At 43.2% G+C, this 16,689-nt stretch overlaps 1 protein-coding gene across 3 annotated transcripts in view; it reads right to left on the bottom strand.

Annotated features, from left to right (window-relative positions):
• The window catches only part of PNPLA7 (patatin like phospholipase domain containing 7), a 121,244-nt gene that overhangs the window by 43,688 nt on the left and 60,867 nt on the right, over positions 1-16,689 (bottom strand). For all 3 annotated transcript variants that reach the window (XM_021413645.1, XM_021413646.1, XM_021413647.1), the window contains exons 22-26: positions 15,894-16,043; positions 4,904-4,967; positions 4,238-4,406; positions 2,955-3,137; positions 2,437-2,555 (exon numbers count right to left, since the gene is read on the bottom strand). In XM_021413645.1, coding sequence (XP_021269320.1) covers positions 2,437-2,555; positions 2,955-3,137; positions 4,238-4,406; positions 4,904-4,967; positions 15,894-16,043 — 685 coding nt within the window. The remainder of the gene's footprint in view (positions 1-2,436; positions 2,556-2,954; positions 3,138-4,237; positions 4,407-4,903; positions 4,968-15,893; positions 16,044-16,689) is intronic.

Raw genomic sequence — 16,689 nt, 5'->3', positions numbered from 1 at the left:
CCTTGACGACTCTAACTGAAATTAAGTTAGCACTTGACTATAGCAAAACACTATAATTTCAGAAGTGTATCACTTTGATTTGTTATATTTTTAACTTCACAGGAGAAAGAAAACCCTCAGTTCCTACGCGCCTTTTGTCATGACAAACCAAAGATAATGACTAGGAAGCGGCTCTGGTAAAACCTCCCGAACTGACTATCACTGGGAAGCCAGACAAACATTCCAGAAATAACAACTAAATAATTGATATTACTGGAGCCACAGAGCACAGCACCTTTCACAGAAACGAGGATCAGCCAGCGCCCTGCAGCTCTACGCTGTTTTTGAGACCAGTATGATTCATGCTTCCAGAACAATGTAAGAGGTTACTTCATGTAGAGTACTATCCAAAGGCCAGGCTAAATAGCAAGAGTCTGCGTAGCCACTCATCACGATGGTTTTAGTCAGACAGGCCTTAATTATAGAATGATTTCTCGTACCCAGTGCACAATCTCTTGAAGTCTCCTTGTCAGTAGAGGAGGGGCCCTAAGAACTTAGTTTGGCCCGCAAAGCTTTCAAAGGCAGATTTGTACAGAGCTCAGAATAACTCTATCCTTTCCCAGAAGTCATAACTATATTCTCACTTGGAAAAAAAAATTAAAACAAAAAAATCAGATTCATCCAACCACAATTTCAATGACAATCCAGCTACAGAAATAGCATGCAAGTACCTTTCTGTTGGAAACGCAATGCTCCCACCATCCATGTGCCACCATCAGGAGCTCCCAGAAAAAGCTTTTAGGGCCATGATACAAACAGGATTTCAGAGAAAGAAGGAAGTATCACATTCACTCACTGTCTGTTCTGCCATTTTATCCTCTTAAAGTCTTCCATATTGCATAGGTGCAGAGACAGACAAATTAATGGCTGATGAGACATGAGCACACTGCTGAATGGGTGACTGCATCCAGAAAAGCTCAACACAGCAGCTGTGCAGCGCTTCAGATTTGGGGAAGAAGACAAGACAGGACCAACAAACAGGCTCTAACAAGCCTGCTCTTTCTTACCTCTGCTCTTGAAAACCAGTAGGTGGTAGCTTGCCAATTAAGTAGCAGAACAAAAATACAGTTTGGCAAAAATTACAGCAGTGTTTACAGAAGGAAGAAAGGAAGGGAATAAGCAAAATGTGCTGCCAGAAATACAGAAGTGCATGTATTTTAGCATGGCACAGGCTTCAGTAAAGAGAAGTCTCAGATAGCTAGTAACAAAACAAAACAACCAGAAAAATGCACAAGAAACCAAGTGCTTTATATGAGTTGATAAGAAATCTCCTGAGCTACCCAGATGAAGTACAAGCTCCCTTCCTCTGCTTTATTTTGTGCCTCCACAAGATAGTGCTTTTCTCAGAAATGAAATACCAAAATCATCTTAGGTAAGGAAACTGAGAAAGCAACCAGGATAAAGGCATCTGTACAGACACTCAAAGAAACAGCCAAAGCAAAGCACTGGCTGTCTCAGCATCAAGTGACTAACCAGAACAAGCTGTCAGAAAAGAGTTCTAACCTTTACTTATAGGGAATATTCCCTCTAAAGCACGTGCTGGTGCAAAAACAAAAACGTGGTATCTCCATGGATTTGAATAGACAGACTATATTGCATATTTATATTTGAGAGAGCAGTATTTCCAAGCCCTATTTTCAAGAAGGGCAAGAACATGGTGATGAAGATAATAAAGTTGGTGCTCTCTTGAGACTACTAAATTCTATGTCTATCTCAACAGAAAAGTCACAAAGCTGAAAGGAATTCTGAAGAAAAACATTGGTAATCGTTCATTTCCAAAGCTCAGTTGGAATTCTGATAGGAGTGTTCAGCACATGTCCTGCCCTTGCATCTGCAGACACAAACTTTCTGGGAAGCAGGGCTGTGGGAAGCGTACAGGCACCTGGGGTATCAAGTGATTCTAAAGAAGAGAACATTCTCTCATCTGAGAACATAATTCCTCTGGCTGTCTACATTTTGAAAAGCTTTGAGGGCCTCTGAAATATCATAAGCCACTTTCTAATACAAGAATCCATTGGGAAAAATCCATAGTGTAGGCCAACAAAAGAAAAAAGACTCACATTTACCCTCATCATGACTTTAAGCCCATTGTATGAGAGGGCTCAAGTAGTAACAAACTCATGTTCCTACTTGTGTTCCTTCCACAGAAATCCAAACAAAAATCCACCCGGTTACATTTGCATAACAAAAGCATCTCCTCAGCCTCTCTCCAAAACATTGCTTACGGAACAGTGCAAATTTTATAGGACGCCTGTTATTCCGATCAAATCACAACTCTGCAACATTGGCGCTCTAGGACCCCGCAGCAACGCATCCACATCTGGGACAGGCTGCAGGACACATGGCAGCAGGCTGGGACCTCTGGCACTAGACACCAGAGAATGTTCTGGGACCCACCTGGCTCCCCCGCCGCCAAGGACCAGGGCAATGGCATTTCCAGTCAGGACACGTGCCAGGCGAGAGAAGTCGGAGTGGCGGTCTGGTGGCTTCTGGAACACACGCTCATACATCTCTATCTGCAGAAGGGAGGAATACAGTGATCATCCTAAGAGCATGAATGCCTTACAGCCTATGTGAACAACATACTGTTAGAAAGTGGATAGCTCTACTTCAAACAAACAAAAAAAAGGGTTTATGAACTATTCTAACAGGTCTAGTAACCCACTGCATCTTCTCATATTTTTTCTTACGTTGGAAGAATTTCACAGTAGCGCAGTATTTTCTGTGAAGATATTTCTTGATCAAGGATTTGCATGTTTGTAATTCTAAAGCCAAACTGATTTAAGAGAATAGCAGCAGTGTAACACTCAGTTGCAAATAAGAACACCATGTAACAACACCATGTCAGATTACATTTGAAAAATGGATTACAAGTACTGCAGCTAAGAGCCCAACCACCAAATCAGCTATCTTACCAGCTTTGGCAAGCTTCTTCTGGAAAACACTCTCCGTGGACAGTGGAGATGAAGATGAGCAGAACACCAGCTCCTCATATTGAGCCATTCCACAGTTCGGGAAGGGAGAGGCCCATCCTCCTTATGGAGCAGAATCAGTTGCTTCTGGGCTCGGACTGCTGTGTTCTCCAGCATCCTCTCCAGCTACAGCAAATTATACACACCAAAGGAATCGGGGTATCAGCTGCTTACTGCTCCATTATTAACTTAATGGGATACTGTATTTTGGAATACATATATACACATGCAAATACATGCCTGACACCTAATTTGAATGTGCAGATCTCTACGCACACTGAGAACCTCAAACAAGATGGATTTAGTCAGCCACGCTGATAGCTGTAGGCTTACCTGAAAAGAGAACTCTAAAATTGGACAAGGATTTAAATCTGAATGCAAAAAACAAGTGATTTTTACCTAGAACACAGACCATCAAAAGCACGGCACAGATGTGTGCTGTTCACACAGAATGAGATTGCTTCTCAAGCCGTACCTGAGCCTAAAAGCATTCAATATGCTTTGTTGTTTTTTTTTTCTTCCAATCAGACCACGTTTTTCTCCTTGCCTTTCTTGTCGTTTTAGACATCCGATGGTGAGTTCCATTCCTGTGCTTCCTGCCTCCCCCAGACTGACAAAGAACTAACACAAGACACAAAGGAACGCTGCAGATGGAAACAGCCCCAGGTTCTCTGCAGGTCAGACTCAGCACTTCACAATCTTAATAGTCCTATTTTTTTCCCCCAATTCTTGTAGAATTTATGTCCCCAATCCACAAACTTTAGCAATAACGTATTAAAGATAAAAATAGGTAGTAGGGAAAAAAAAAGGTTTACAGTCTAATGAAATACAACAAATTACTTGTACAATACAATTTACAGATAGCTTTCCCTACACATGCACCATTAGAGGTAACAAAGAAGATTTTATCTGCCTATTTGGAGATCCTGCAGAGAAATTCTGGACAGAAGCATGACTGCCATATTGCTTCAAGGCGATCTGGCTTTGATTTACCATTAATCAAAATGATTCTTTGGAACTTGGCCGGAAATACTTTTATATAAAGCTTGTTGTTTCAGAAAATTCTCATTTAATTCTTCTTCTACTTATAATGAAATATTCCTGAGAAATCTGTTATTTATGCTTCACTGGGTATTAAATCCTCAGAAATTCACTCGTGCGAAACAGCATTTTTCTTTGCTCTTGACTGCTAATACTGCAAATATAGGAAGAAGCTGTTTCCACACCTCTCCAACAGTGGGCTCCTGGTCTCCCAGCCCTACTATCAGGATGCAGTCAGCCTGCCTGATGCAGCGCTGAGTCCACGGAGTGAGGGTGCTGTCAGCCTGGTACAGGACGATGCGGTGGATGTCCTCCTGCTGGCCCAGCCAGCTCGTCAGTCGGTACTCATGGATACTGGGGACAGAGAAAACAAACTTCTTTCATTCCACAGCTCCTGTCAGAGTGAAGTCCTGCATGTCAAGCACGGCATCTGAAGAGCATCAGAACCTTGCAGCTCTTGCTTGTTCAGTCTGTTTCTTAACATTCCCTCACCTGCCTTCATTTCCAGGCTCATGGATGTGGATTACTCCATTATTTATACCATTCAGGATGCACATAGAGAAAAGAGGACGCAGTGCTTCAGTAAGGCTTCCACAACATTCCTAGGGAGTACACAGTATCCCCTTGGGCTAATTCAGCCTGTCTAATTGCACAAGCAAGAAAGTAACTATGGGGGAAAAAAACCCAAACAACTCACATACATTTGAACCAAATGCTCTTGAAACATCGTTGTCTCAAACACTTTGATCAGAAAGCACGCTGCACGTTAAAATACAAGGTTTTATTCCCAAATGCTGTATATTTGCATAGTACCTTCCTGCATTTTTCCACGTGTAATACGAGGCACGTACCTATCCAGCGCAGCAGAACCCAGCCGCTGTTTGATGTTATCACTTGTGAGCAGCAAGGCAGGACCTGGAAGAACAGAGTTGTTCATCTATGAAATGTCTGCCATTCAGCTCCTGACAAACTGTACTGGGAAAATGTAGCTATATCACTATAACAAATGCAGCTTTTTTCTTTAAAGATCATGATGGATAAGTGCATTGAGAGTTGCCAAAGAAGAGTTGGCATGAAGATTTTCACACTTGTCTACAACAACATCTTCCCATTTCCCACATGTGTTCATGCATTGGCCCCGACCTACAAGCTCTTTTATTGCGTTCTTCAATGTTATAAAGAATGAGGGTTTCTACTTCAGCTGTATTTTGACACCACAAACACAATATTTAGGGTATCACATACCTTTCCAAACCATAGAAAACCCCAGGAATCTGGTTTCAAAGAACAAAGTTGACTCACGGGCATATTGAAATACATAAATCTGTTCACCCTGCAGTGAAGCAGCTCCTCAGATGAAAACTAAAGCTCTCTGGGAGTACTTCCTATTCAATATGCCATATCCCCAACCCCCTACTCTTTTTCTAAAGAGAAACCCAAATCCAGAGGGCTGAGCCTGATTCACACTACTTCTACTACAGCTAAACATAAGCACATCTGGCAGCAGCATTATGCCTGAGACAAATTTCAGTACACAACAAAGATCAGCTTCTTACAGGCACTTTCATCTATTTTTTTCTTTATCAGTGATTCTATTTCATTGGTGGAAGTCGCAAAATAGGTGCAGCTAAGTACAATAAAAAAGCAAACCTGAGAAAACATAAAAGATTAACCTCGTAGTTCTCCTATTGAGAAATTCATGTTTACCAAATAAAAAATGCCATTCATTTGGTATTAGTGTTCTTCTAATGTAATCCTTTCTATTAATAAAAGAACTGAAATTCACGTATGAAAAAAACAGAGCACTTAATCATGTGTAGTCTCTCAAGGCAGTAATGAAGCAGCATGGCGTAATGTATTTAGTAAAAATCAAGAGACCATGAGTGAACAAGATGCTCAAGTATCAGAATTCCACACTTACATGCTCAAAATGAAAGAAAAAAAGCACAAATACAATATCTAGTGCTGTCCACCCCAACCTTCAGCATCAATCTGTGTCCCTCGTGATGCTCATCCTTCCAGCCCAGGCTTCACTCTGTTTTAACACAGCTTAGTGCTACCCCTGGCAAAAAACTCCATTTTGGATTTTTAATCTTTTCTTTCCAAGCATCCAAACAATGTTTGCTCTTTTTTAAAATACATAAGACCACACCACAGGTGGAGACCAAAGAGATAGGAAGAAAAACTAGGAGGAAAGCACAGAAGTTGGGATGACTAGAGTTGAATTTCCTTTCCTCATCATAAGGGAGAAAGGGCAGGCAGTTTTTGAAAAAGCATTCAACACCTGAATTCTCATTTGCGCTCATTAATGTATCAAAGTTCTCAGCAAAACAGAAATTATATGTAGACCAGTTATTCTTCCAACATACGTGACCTAAACAGTTTTATGATGGTGGTGAAAGTTTAGCAGGCAAAGACTAAGAGGAATGTAAAAATGAGCTGAGGAATGCAATAAAAATGTCCAATAAGAGACTGCCAATAAGGAGAGCAGCGAGTGCTGCACCTTACATCTGCTGTGAACCTCCCCGTGCCTGCCTGCTGGGATCTCAGAGCATCAGAGGAGCTCAGAGTCCACCACACCGACCTGATGCACCAGAGCACCTGCCCCAAGAGGACATGCTGAACACAGTGACCCAGCCCCAAATGCCTCTGATTCACAGCACAAAGCAGGCTTTGTAGAGCTGGGATGCAGCTTTACATTAGTAAGGTGATGGCTGCCTCACCTCCAGACACCACTCAAGTGGGGACAACACATCTACAGAGCCTCAAGGAGGAGCATTTCTTCAGAAATCACATCCAGTCACCTTCCTGTTGCATCTGGGACAGGGGCAGCCCGCACTCAGCCCGTTACCCAGCACGTTGTATGGGCACACTGCAGGAGCCTCCCAGCACCTGCCCCTGGAGGACGAGGGCACACAGACCATCATTCACAACCAGCACAGGACACGGAGATGCTTCCAACTCAAACAGCTCTGTTTTGCTTCAGAACTAGCAACCATCTGCTCTACACTTCCAATTTCTAGCAAGCTCCCAATTAGCCAACCATTAAATAACCCCCCATCAACGTGATCAAGAACACGAACATATGCGTTCTCAAGCTCACAGAACAGTACGACCGAGTGTTATTTAGACTAAAGTGCTCAGAATAACCAGGTAATGAAAATCCTTCTCAAGTATACACCCCTCACACAGCCATGCTGGTAGGCAGGAACGTCCCAGTCAGTGCATTACTGCATCTCCAATGCACGTCACCACGTGATAACGTGATGCTCTCTCCTCACCTACAGCAACCCCCAGGCAACTTATGGCTGCTCCTGGTGTAACAGCAACGTCCCTCCATCCTCCACAGTCTTATCTTTCAGAAGGATTAGACATAGGGTTAACAGCTCAAGGGCAGGAGCACAGGAAAGGTGATACGAGGTAACGTTCAATATTTATCTAGCCCAGTACTGCCTGACTGTGACCAACAACAGATTGCTGGGCACGAGTATTAGAGCAGGGAAAGCTTAATGCCATTCTCCAAGCCTCCAGCAATTTGCAGCTCATGAATTTCCAAGCCAGAGGTGGTAACTTTTAAAAGTTCCCAAGAGACTCATATTTCAGCATACTCATTGGGAGTCTGAATCCTGGCTCTTCTGTGCTTCAGGTGAGAAAACACAGCATGGCAGCAGTCTCACCCCCAGGCACGGATGATCATGATTCACCGAGAAACCTCACAGAGCATCTAAATTGGTATTCCAAAGTCATCTGTTTTCAGGACAGAACTACAAGTCTGTGAAAGAGAAGTGAGAAGAACAAAGCACTGGCAAATATCAGAGGTCTGGCTTGTTTCATCTTTTAAGAATAAGGCAGGTCTGAGATAGCACTTCAGCAAGGCTTCCAGTCTCAAATTGTGACCCAGTAAGAAGACAAGCATTACGTAAGAGAAGCAAACCTCTTCCCTTCTTTCTAAAGATAAGCATGGTACTCACTTTCGTAACGTTTTCCATATAGCAGCATTTCCCAAGATATGAAGGAGTGGCAACTAAGATGTCCTAGTTCTATATCAAATATAATCCCCAAATCACGCACCTCGCTTGAATCAAATATGAAGTACTGAAACAGGGAAACATATGAAGGAAGGAAGGAAGGAGCAATCACTGATGCTTAGACATGGTTGCAAATCCATCTCAACCTGGATAAAAACACTGGTACATAAAGACACTGCCAAGAACCACATGCACTGTTGTCATGGTCTTGTGATTTTCGGTTATTGGTATTCCACATCATAACATCATGTAGTGGATGTACCTGGTTCTCAGAAGAGAAGGACTACTACATTCCCCACGGTACTTTGCTCCTCTGTTACCATTTTCCAGCCGGAGGGAAAAGATAAAAGCTCGCAGTATAAAAACTTGCAGACCACGAGACCTCGTCCCTTTTTCCGCCGTCTCTCGTCCTGGCAGCACCTCGCTCTCCAGCCGTCTTATCGTCGGTAGTAGAGTAAGGCCTACCTTGATTTTGGGACATTCTCTCTCTCTGCATTGGATTTATCAGCTTAAATTGTAATTATATTGTATTATAGTGTGTTGTTTTGCATTCCAATATCTTATTTAGTAAATTAGTTTGTTTCTCCTCAGATTGTTGCCGCTGTTCTTTGCTCTCAGGGCCATCTCCTTACCCTTTTCCCGGGGCGTGGACCCGTGGGTCCCCCTCCCCTTCGTCACGGAACCGGGCCGAACGCCCGTAAACCGTTGACAACTGTGGAAAAAGTTCAATCACAAACTTACTTGCCTGGACTTCATCAAATTAGAACTTTTACTGCACCTAAGAAAAGTCTACAAAGTTGTGTGCCAAAGACAGAGACCTGAAAAAGGCCTTTGATGATGAGGTTGATGTCTCAGTTTCAGAAGACTTTGCCCAGCAAAGGGCACCAGCCTGTCCTGGTTCCAGGCACCGTGCTCATCTCAACACATTAGACACTTAACCTTTAATTCTAATTTGTGCATAAAGAAGGGACATTCTAGTAGAATAACTCATTAAAAGGTCCAATAAATTATTAGTAAAGGCATTTCAGCGAGATGCATTATACGTAATTAGGAACTGAAAACAAGCTTAGTTAAGGGCTAGAAGCAAGAGGAGAGAGGCATATGCTGGATTTGAAACCACCTTCTCTACTTCAGTCTGAAATTTTCATTTGATCAGAAGGCTCCACATAAAGCCAGAATTTGCACAGCCATGTGGAACCACATAACTGCTCACAGTTAGAAATGAAAAATAGTTAGGCAAATCCATTTTTGCAAACCTCAATGTTCTAGAAGAGCTTTTTTGACAGGAGCTGCCCTCTGCTCTACAAGAATTTAGGGGAAAAAAAAAATATATCAAAGAAAACCAAGGAATACTGACCAGAATTCATAGAATTGGCATGGTTGATCCAACTTGCAACTGCACAGCAAAAAGACAAAATGAAGAACTTGCTCACTTTTATTTCACTCTAGTTCTGAAGTGGAAAATTCTATCCCGGCTCTTTGCAGGTTTTATATTCCGCATTCCCTTCCTCCGGAGACCCAGAGACTGAGGTTCAGAAAAAGGGCTTTGACACTGCAGCATGAAAGCAAACAGCGAGGAAGCAGCGAGCAGCCTCCGGTTCGCCACGCTCTGCAGGACTCCTCAGCCCTCTCCTCAATGCTCAGATCATTCCCTGCCCACGGCAGGGGTTGGAGCTTGATGATCTTTAAGGTCCCTTCCAATCTAAGCCATTCTATGATTCTATGATCATGTTTTACAACCATAACTTTCTCAAGAGGAAGACGGGTTCACACTGACTTACTGCCATCAGGTACCAAGTAACTGCTTCACCATTGTTTTGCCAGCTGATGGGGTCAACAGGAAGGACACCGACACCAACCAAAGGGATAAGCTTATTTTACTGTCTGCTTCAAAATAATACAAAAATAAAGCACTGCCTATAGTCAAAAGATAAGCTTAACAGGAAAGAAAGTAAGCAAGCTAGTGCATCTAATCATTAGTACATGAGGTCAGCGATAGTGATTAAGAAAGATACATCACCAAGTGCCCCATTGCTTTACCATCACCCAGACCTGCAGTCAGTAGGGAGCTCTGGTTGCAGTGAGGACCTGGAGAACCTACCTGACAATTGGGAAGTCCTACAGCACTGCATCCACCCTGCAGGTGAGGTCCCCAGAGTTGCTGCAAGCAGGTCCAGCCCTTACACCACTGGATATACAAATCTACATAACAGTCAGGTGGAACACCTCGTTTCCTTCTTCTCCTGCCAGTTTTCCCCCCAAAACCTGGCCAGGGTTCAAGGAGGAACCAAGGAGTTGTGCTATGTATGTTGGTGTACCACAGGCCTCTTTGACCAAAGACTGTCTGCCCAGGCCCCCTGCAGAATGCTTCGTTGCATAACAAACCTTCCAGCAAAGAAAGTTCCCTTGTGATCAAGATCACATTTGACCATTATCACTGCACAATAAGCATTATAATAGAGCTTCTGTAGATAAACACCAAAATACACATACTCATCCTGACATGGCAAAATATGGATAAACAGCATCTTATATGTGCAGTTAATACTATGCATATTAGACTGGTTGTGAGGTTCATCTATAGGTCAACTTTGGGACCTGAGACAGGCCCTGAACCAGCATTTCAACTGTCCAGCTTTGAACAGAACAAACTATGGAAATCTGAACATCCTTCAGCATCGAATTAGGACACAATCACACAGTTTGGAGGCAATATCTGAATTCTGGAGTTTCTGTGTTTTATGAGACCTCACAGAATGCACAAATGGGTTGGATAAAACTCTGTGATAATGGCTGTGAGCAGTTCTGGGCACAGGGAACACAAAACTAACAGAACACAAGCACAGGATGGCCCTTCTGCCCTTCTGCCAAGCCCAGCCTGGACAGCACATTAGTTGGTTCCACTGCAGATTTAAACATTAAATCCACATAATAGATTCAAGTAACCAAACCTCTAAACCCTATTATTTGTACTTAATATAATATGTCTTATTATTTGTGAATTAATTTCTACATTATTTTTCCATTTTGTAGACAGTATAGATTAACTCATACTTATGCTTAGGAATGTTGATTCTCCCAGGCTGAGATACTCTGTTTGTAATTACTATTAGACTCCTTTAATAAGATGAAAGTAGTCATAAGCCAGAAGAAAAACTCAAAACCATTAAATAGGTTTAGCTGCAGTAAAGTCCAACTCATTGCACTGGTACCAGCCTCCTAATGTCGGCCCCAAGGAAAGAAAAGCATCCACTGATCTCATTTTGCAGGTTTTGTTACAACCCAGTTGCAGGCAGACCACTCACCCCGGGCTGAAGGTCAGCCTGCAGTGATGGCAGAGCTCCCTCAAAAGTCACCAGTCCGACCATCTCCTGCGATGACAGCCCATTATGGTTCTTGCAGTCATTTCAGAATTACTGCGTTCTAATTCAACGTTCTAATTTCTGTCCTCTTTTCTCCAACCTGCAGCAAGGGCACTACTACAATACCCATCTAAATTAATATTACAGGAAGACTAAGGAATTTTATAAAATATATATTAAGTTTCAGTAGAAAACTAAAAACGAACTGCTTTAGCCCCATACAAGTCCCTACACACCAAGGCTACTCTGTGTTGCTTTGGAACATATTTCAAAGCCAAACCAATGAAAAAACAAGGATCAAACCTTAAACAGCTCATCTCCATTTACAGCTTACCAACAAGTTTATTCCAAGAGAAAACGAGAGAATAAGCAACAAGTGCTGATCAAACCCAGCAAGAGTACACAGAGAAGCCTCTAATTTTCAGAATTAGGAACATATTCACTCAAACTGACATTCCAAAGAGAACGATCTTCAGTTAAGCCTTCTCAAGCACATTAAATAACACCTCTCATTTCCTAATTAAGTTTAACATCTAATCATAGCTCACAGCTGAGACCCAAGTGCTAATACACCAATTTGAAAGTTAGGCAGCAGGTAGGCGCTCACATAGACACCCAGTTCCAATATAGTATTGTTCACTAAGGACTAATCCAAATCTCTCCACATAGTGTTTTTTATTTCCTCACGTGTGAAATGGATAGAGTTCTAACTGATCAGGTGCATAATCAAGGAAACCCACAAGAAAACTGAGATGTTGCTTCACGGCACTGACTTTCCTTGCTCAGACCGTTTTGTCACGCATCAGGACAGAACACTCAGTTTACAGCCTTAGCATAAAGCACAGAAGCGTTAGGAAAAAAAAGGAGAGAAAACACTGCTTCTGCTAAAAAAAAAAAAAGAATAAAAAAAAAGAATACAGCCTGCATTAAAAAAAAAGACCCTCAGAGCTATGCAGTATACAAACACACAATAAACCATTGGCAGAAGGTTAACCACTGTTCCAAAGAGTTGTGGGCTGAATAAACAACAGGCTGACCCGAAGAACAGGGGCTATCAAGGCTAGAGAGCTTGGTCTACCAGCTGTGTTTTGGACCATATGGCTAGCCGTGTTTTCACACAACACTTTCCTCTTCCCACTGCAGCCGTCTGCTCCATTTTGGCAAGAACTTCAGATGCCAAGGTTGTATACTATCTATAGCTGCCAAGTACTACACAGACGTCAGTTTAGATGCAGAAAATAAAAAAGAAGGGTGCACAAGAAAAGGCCGAGCGATCAAAACAAAACCCCTCGTTTGTTACGTTCTAGTTGCTTTCAACTAGAATGGTTATTTTTATTCTGAATAGTCCTTTTACATACTTAATCCTGGTTTGTTTTATTTACAGGCTCCTAGTGCTGTCGCCCATCAAAACAAGCTGGCAACAATCCATTATAAGTACCCATTAGCAATATAGCTGTGGCTGAAATCTGTGTTTTGTTATGAACTTTTTTTTTGCCTTCTCAAAATAAAAGGAATCTTCAAACACCCACAAATTTGTATTCGCTGTAACGCAACAAAGGCATACAAATTTATATCTCAAAAGGTGAAGGAGCTCAAACATCAACTGCATTTCCCTTTGCCTGCTCACCTAGGAGGTTTTCAAGCAGAATAGCAAGTGCCAGCTCCCTTAAGTGCCAGATACCCGCAAGGCCAAGAAAGGAAATAACCATTAAATAAATCTAAGTGGCCATAGATCAAGCATTATGTCACCTGTACTTTTGAAAATACTAAGCTGTGAGACAGCAGAGTATCAATTCAAAGAACTACAGGAGATTTACTCAATATCTATGACAGCATATAAGGATGAAAAAAGGATGTTCAGGAAACATCAGACTGTAGTGGAGCATGAAGTGAATTGTGAATTAGGCACACGGCTTTGTGAGCAACTGGAACTTGCACACCCAGCTTCACCAATGGATACAGCAATGAATCAATCAATTGTGAACGGAATACGTAGAATCATAGAATTGTTCAGACTGGAAAAAGACTTTCAAGATCATCTAGTCCAACCTCAAACTAACCACACTGCTCTAATTCTAACAACCCACCACTAAATCATGTCCCTGAGCACCACATCCAAACAGTTTTTAAACACATTCAGGGGTGGTGACTCAACCACCTCCCTGGGGAGCCTGTTCCAGTGCTTAACAACCCTTCCTGTAAAGAAGTTTTTTTCCTGACATCCAACCTAAACCTTCCCTGGTGCAACTTGAGGCCATTTCCCCTTGTGCTGTCACCTGTCACCAGTGAGAAGAGACCAGCCCCACTCTCACTGCAGTCAGCTGTCAGGTATTTGAAGAGAGCAATGAGGTCTCCCCTCAGCCTCCTCTTCCCCAGACCAATCGGCCCCAGTTCCTTTAGTCACTCCTCATATAGCATATTCTCCAAGCCCTTCACCAGCCATTAGACCTGCCCCAGCACCTTAATGTCCTTTCTGTACTGAGGTGCTCAAAACTGAACCCAGCACTCGAGGTGGGGCCTCACCAATGCCGAGTTCAGGGGCAGGATCAGTTCCCTAGTCCTGCTCACCACACCACTCCTGATCCAAGCCAGGATGCCATTGGCCTTCTTGGCCACCTGGGCACACTGCTGGCTCATATTCAGCTGACTGTCCATCAGCACACCAAGGTCCCTTTCCATCAGGCAGCTTTCCAGCCACTCCTTCCCAAGCCTGTAGGGTTTCCTGGGGTTGTTGTGACCAAAGTGCAGGACCCGACACTTGGCACTATTGAAACTCATACAGTTTTCCTCAGCCCATCGTTCCAGTCTATCCAGGTCCCTCTGTAAAGCCTTTTTACCCTCTGACAGATCAACACTCCCTCCCAACTTGGTTTCATCTGCAAACTTACTGAGGGTGCACTCAATCCCCTCATTAAGATCATTGATAAAGATGTTAAATAGGAGTGGCCCCAGTACTGAGTCTGTACTGGGGGACACCACTCGTGACTGGCCGCCAATTGGATTTAACTCCACTGACCACAACTCTCTGGGCCTGGCCATCCAGCCAGTGTTTCACCCAGCAGAGCGTATGCCCATCCAAACCATGGGCAGCCAGCTTCTCCACAAGGGTGTTATGAGGGACAGTGTCAAATGCCTTACTGAAGTCCAGGCAGACCACACTGACAGCCTTACCTTCATCCACTAAGCGGGTCATCTTGTCAGAGAATGAAGTCAGGTTTGTCAAGCAGGATCTACCACTCGTGAACCTATGCTGACTGGGCCTGATGCCCTGGCTGACCTTTAATTGATCCGTGATGGCTCTCGAGATCACCTGTTCCATAACCTTCCCTGGCACCAATGTGAGACTGATTGGCCCGTAGGTACCAGGATCATCTTTCCAGCCCTTTTTGAAAACAGGCGTCACATTTGCCAGTCTCCAGTCCAGCGGGATATCCCCGGTTAGCCAGGACTGCTGAAGGATGATGAAGCGCAGCTCAGCAACCACATCCACCAATTCCCTCAGCACTCTAGGGTGCAATCCACCTGGCCCCGTGGACTTGTGAGTGTCCAGCTTTTGAAGCAGGTCCAAAACCATTTCCTCATGGATTATGCAGTGCCTACTCTGTTCCCCATACCTATCTTCCAGTGCAAGGGGCTGCGTGCCCAGGGAACAATTAGTCTTACTATTAAAGACTGAGGCAAAGAAGGCATTAAATACCTCAGCCTTATCCTGATCCTTGGTCACTGTGTTCCCCTCTCCATCCAACAAGGGATGGAGATTCTCCCTAGCCCTCCTCTTACTGTTGATGTATTCATATAAATATTTATTGTTCTCTTTCACCTTAGTGGCCAAGTTCAATACATGGTTTTGTGAGCACAAGACAGACAAGCTGGCAACAAACAGGATAAAGTAAGCCAGTATAGGAAGGCATGATTTGGGACTGCTTGGAATTCCAGTGCCAACCTGGATGGATCTCCTGCACAAGCCTCCTCTGTCCAGTCTTATGCTTGCCAGTTACTACCTAGCTAACAAAAGAAAATTGTATAAGAAATCCTTTGTGGGATCAAGCTGGACAACTGAGAAAGTCTGAAAGAGGCTCAAGCTTAAAGAAAAGAACTGAACTCTCAAACAGGCACTGTGGGAGCAGGACAGGGTGCTGGCACTCATCTACTGAAGTACCTGCAGTCTTAGGAGCGCTGATGACAGCCAAGGCACACAAATCAGATAATATTTCTGAGTAATCGAGGCCACAGTATTTTCCACTATATGTTAGGAAAACACGATAAGGATAGAAAGAGAGCAAGTCAGAAGCAGAAAGATTAAAAAGGTCTCATCTGGAGCACTGCTATGTGGCTACCCCTCCAAATACAGCATGAATCCACCTCTGATTGACAGGTACCTGGCTATACTTCTCTGAAAAGATAAGAGGTATTTATTTCCCATGATGCAGTAACACATAAATACTTCTTACCCACAGCACTGAGAGCATGCTTGAGCTCCAGGGTGAAAGCAGTAAGTGGCACCTCTTCAGACACCGGCATAATTGCCACTGTGGAGAGATTGCTGGCAGGATTTCCGGCATCCCACTTGCTGCTCGAGCTGTGTAACCCAAAAGGGCGGCCTATTGGAAAAGAAAAAAACAACAAACAGAAACAAGAAAGCCACACCATTTGTCATCCAGCCAAATGATAAAGCTGGGTGTCAGGGCAGAGAATGCAGATTTCAGCTGTGAGGCGCTAAGGGAGGTATCACTGAATGGCTTCACCTAAGTTAAACGCAACATCTTCCATTTCACACAAAAGGAAAGATTCCACATTCATGCACAACAGGAAAAAAAAATGGATTTCTGTCATTATCAGCTGATGACATAGCACGTGGGTAAAAGCTGAGCAAAGGTATCTGAGTGATAGGAACAGGTAAAATGCAATGTGCCTTTACTTGATCTGTTAAGAAAAAGACCAAGAGGACTCTGAGTCACCATGCACAGCCACAGCTTTGAGATGTCAATTCGCCTTTCAAGGGGAATTAGCTTAAATAGCAAAACCCCAGTTTTGTTGTCAGTATGCAAATATACCCAAAAGAAATACCCACGTCTTACGGTATTCCTGATCAAGGAAATAAATGCACGTTTTCAACAAAGTTTCTACAGGAAATGTGAATCTACACCTATTTTCACACCTCTCCAAGACAGGAAAATGTGGATCTTTACAGATAGGTGTGCATGAAGATTAAAATCAAATATGGAACCTCTAAAACAGCTGCAAAGC

This window comes from Numida meleagris, chromosome 16, assembly GCF_002078875.1.
Source record: "Numida meleagris isolate 19003 breed g44 Domestic line chromosome 16, NumMel1.0, whole genome shotgun sequence".
Classification (NCBI taxonomy): domain Eukaryota; kingdom Metazoa; phylum Chordata; class Aves; order Galliformes; family Numididae; genus Numida; species Numida meleagris.
This window is presented reverse-complemented; position numbering and strand designations above follow the sequence as displayed.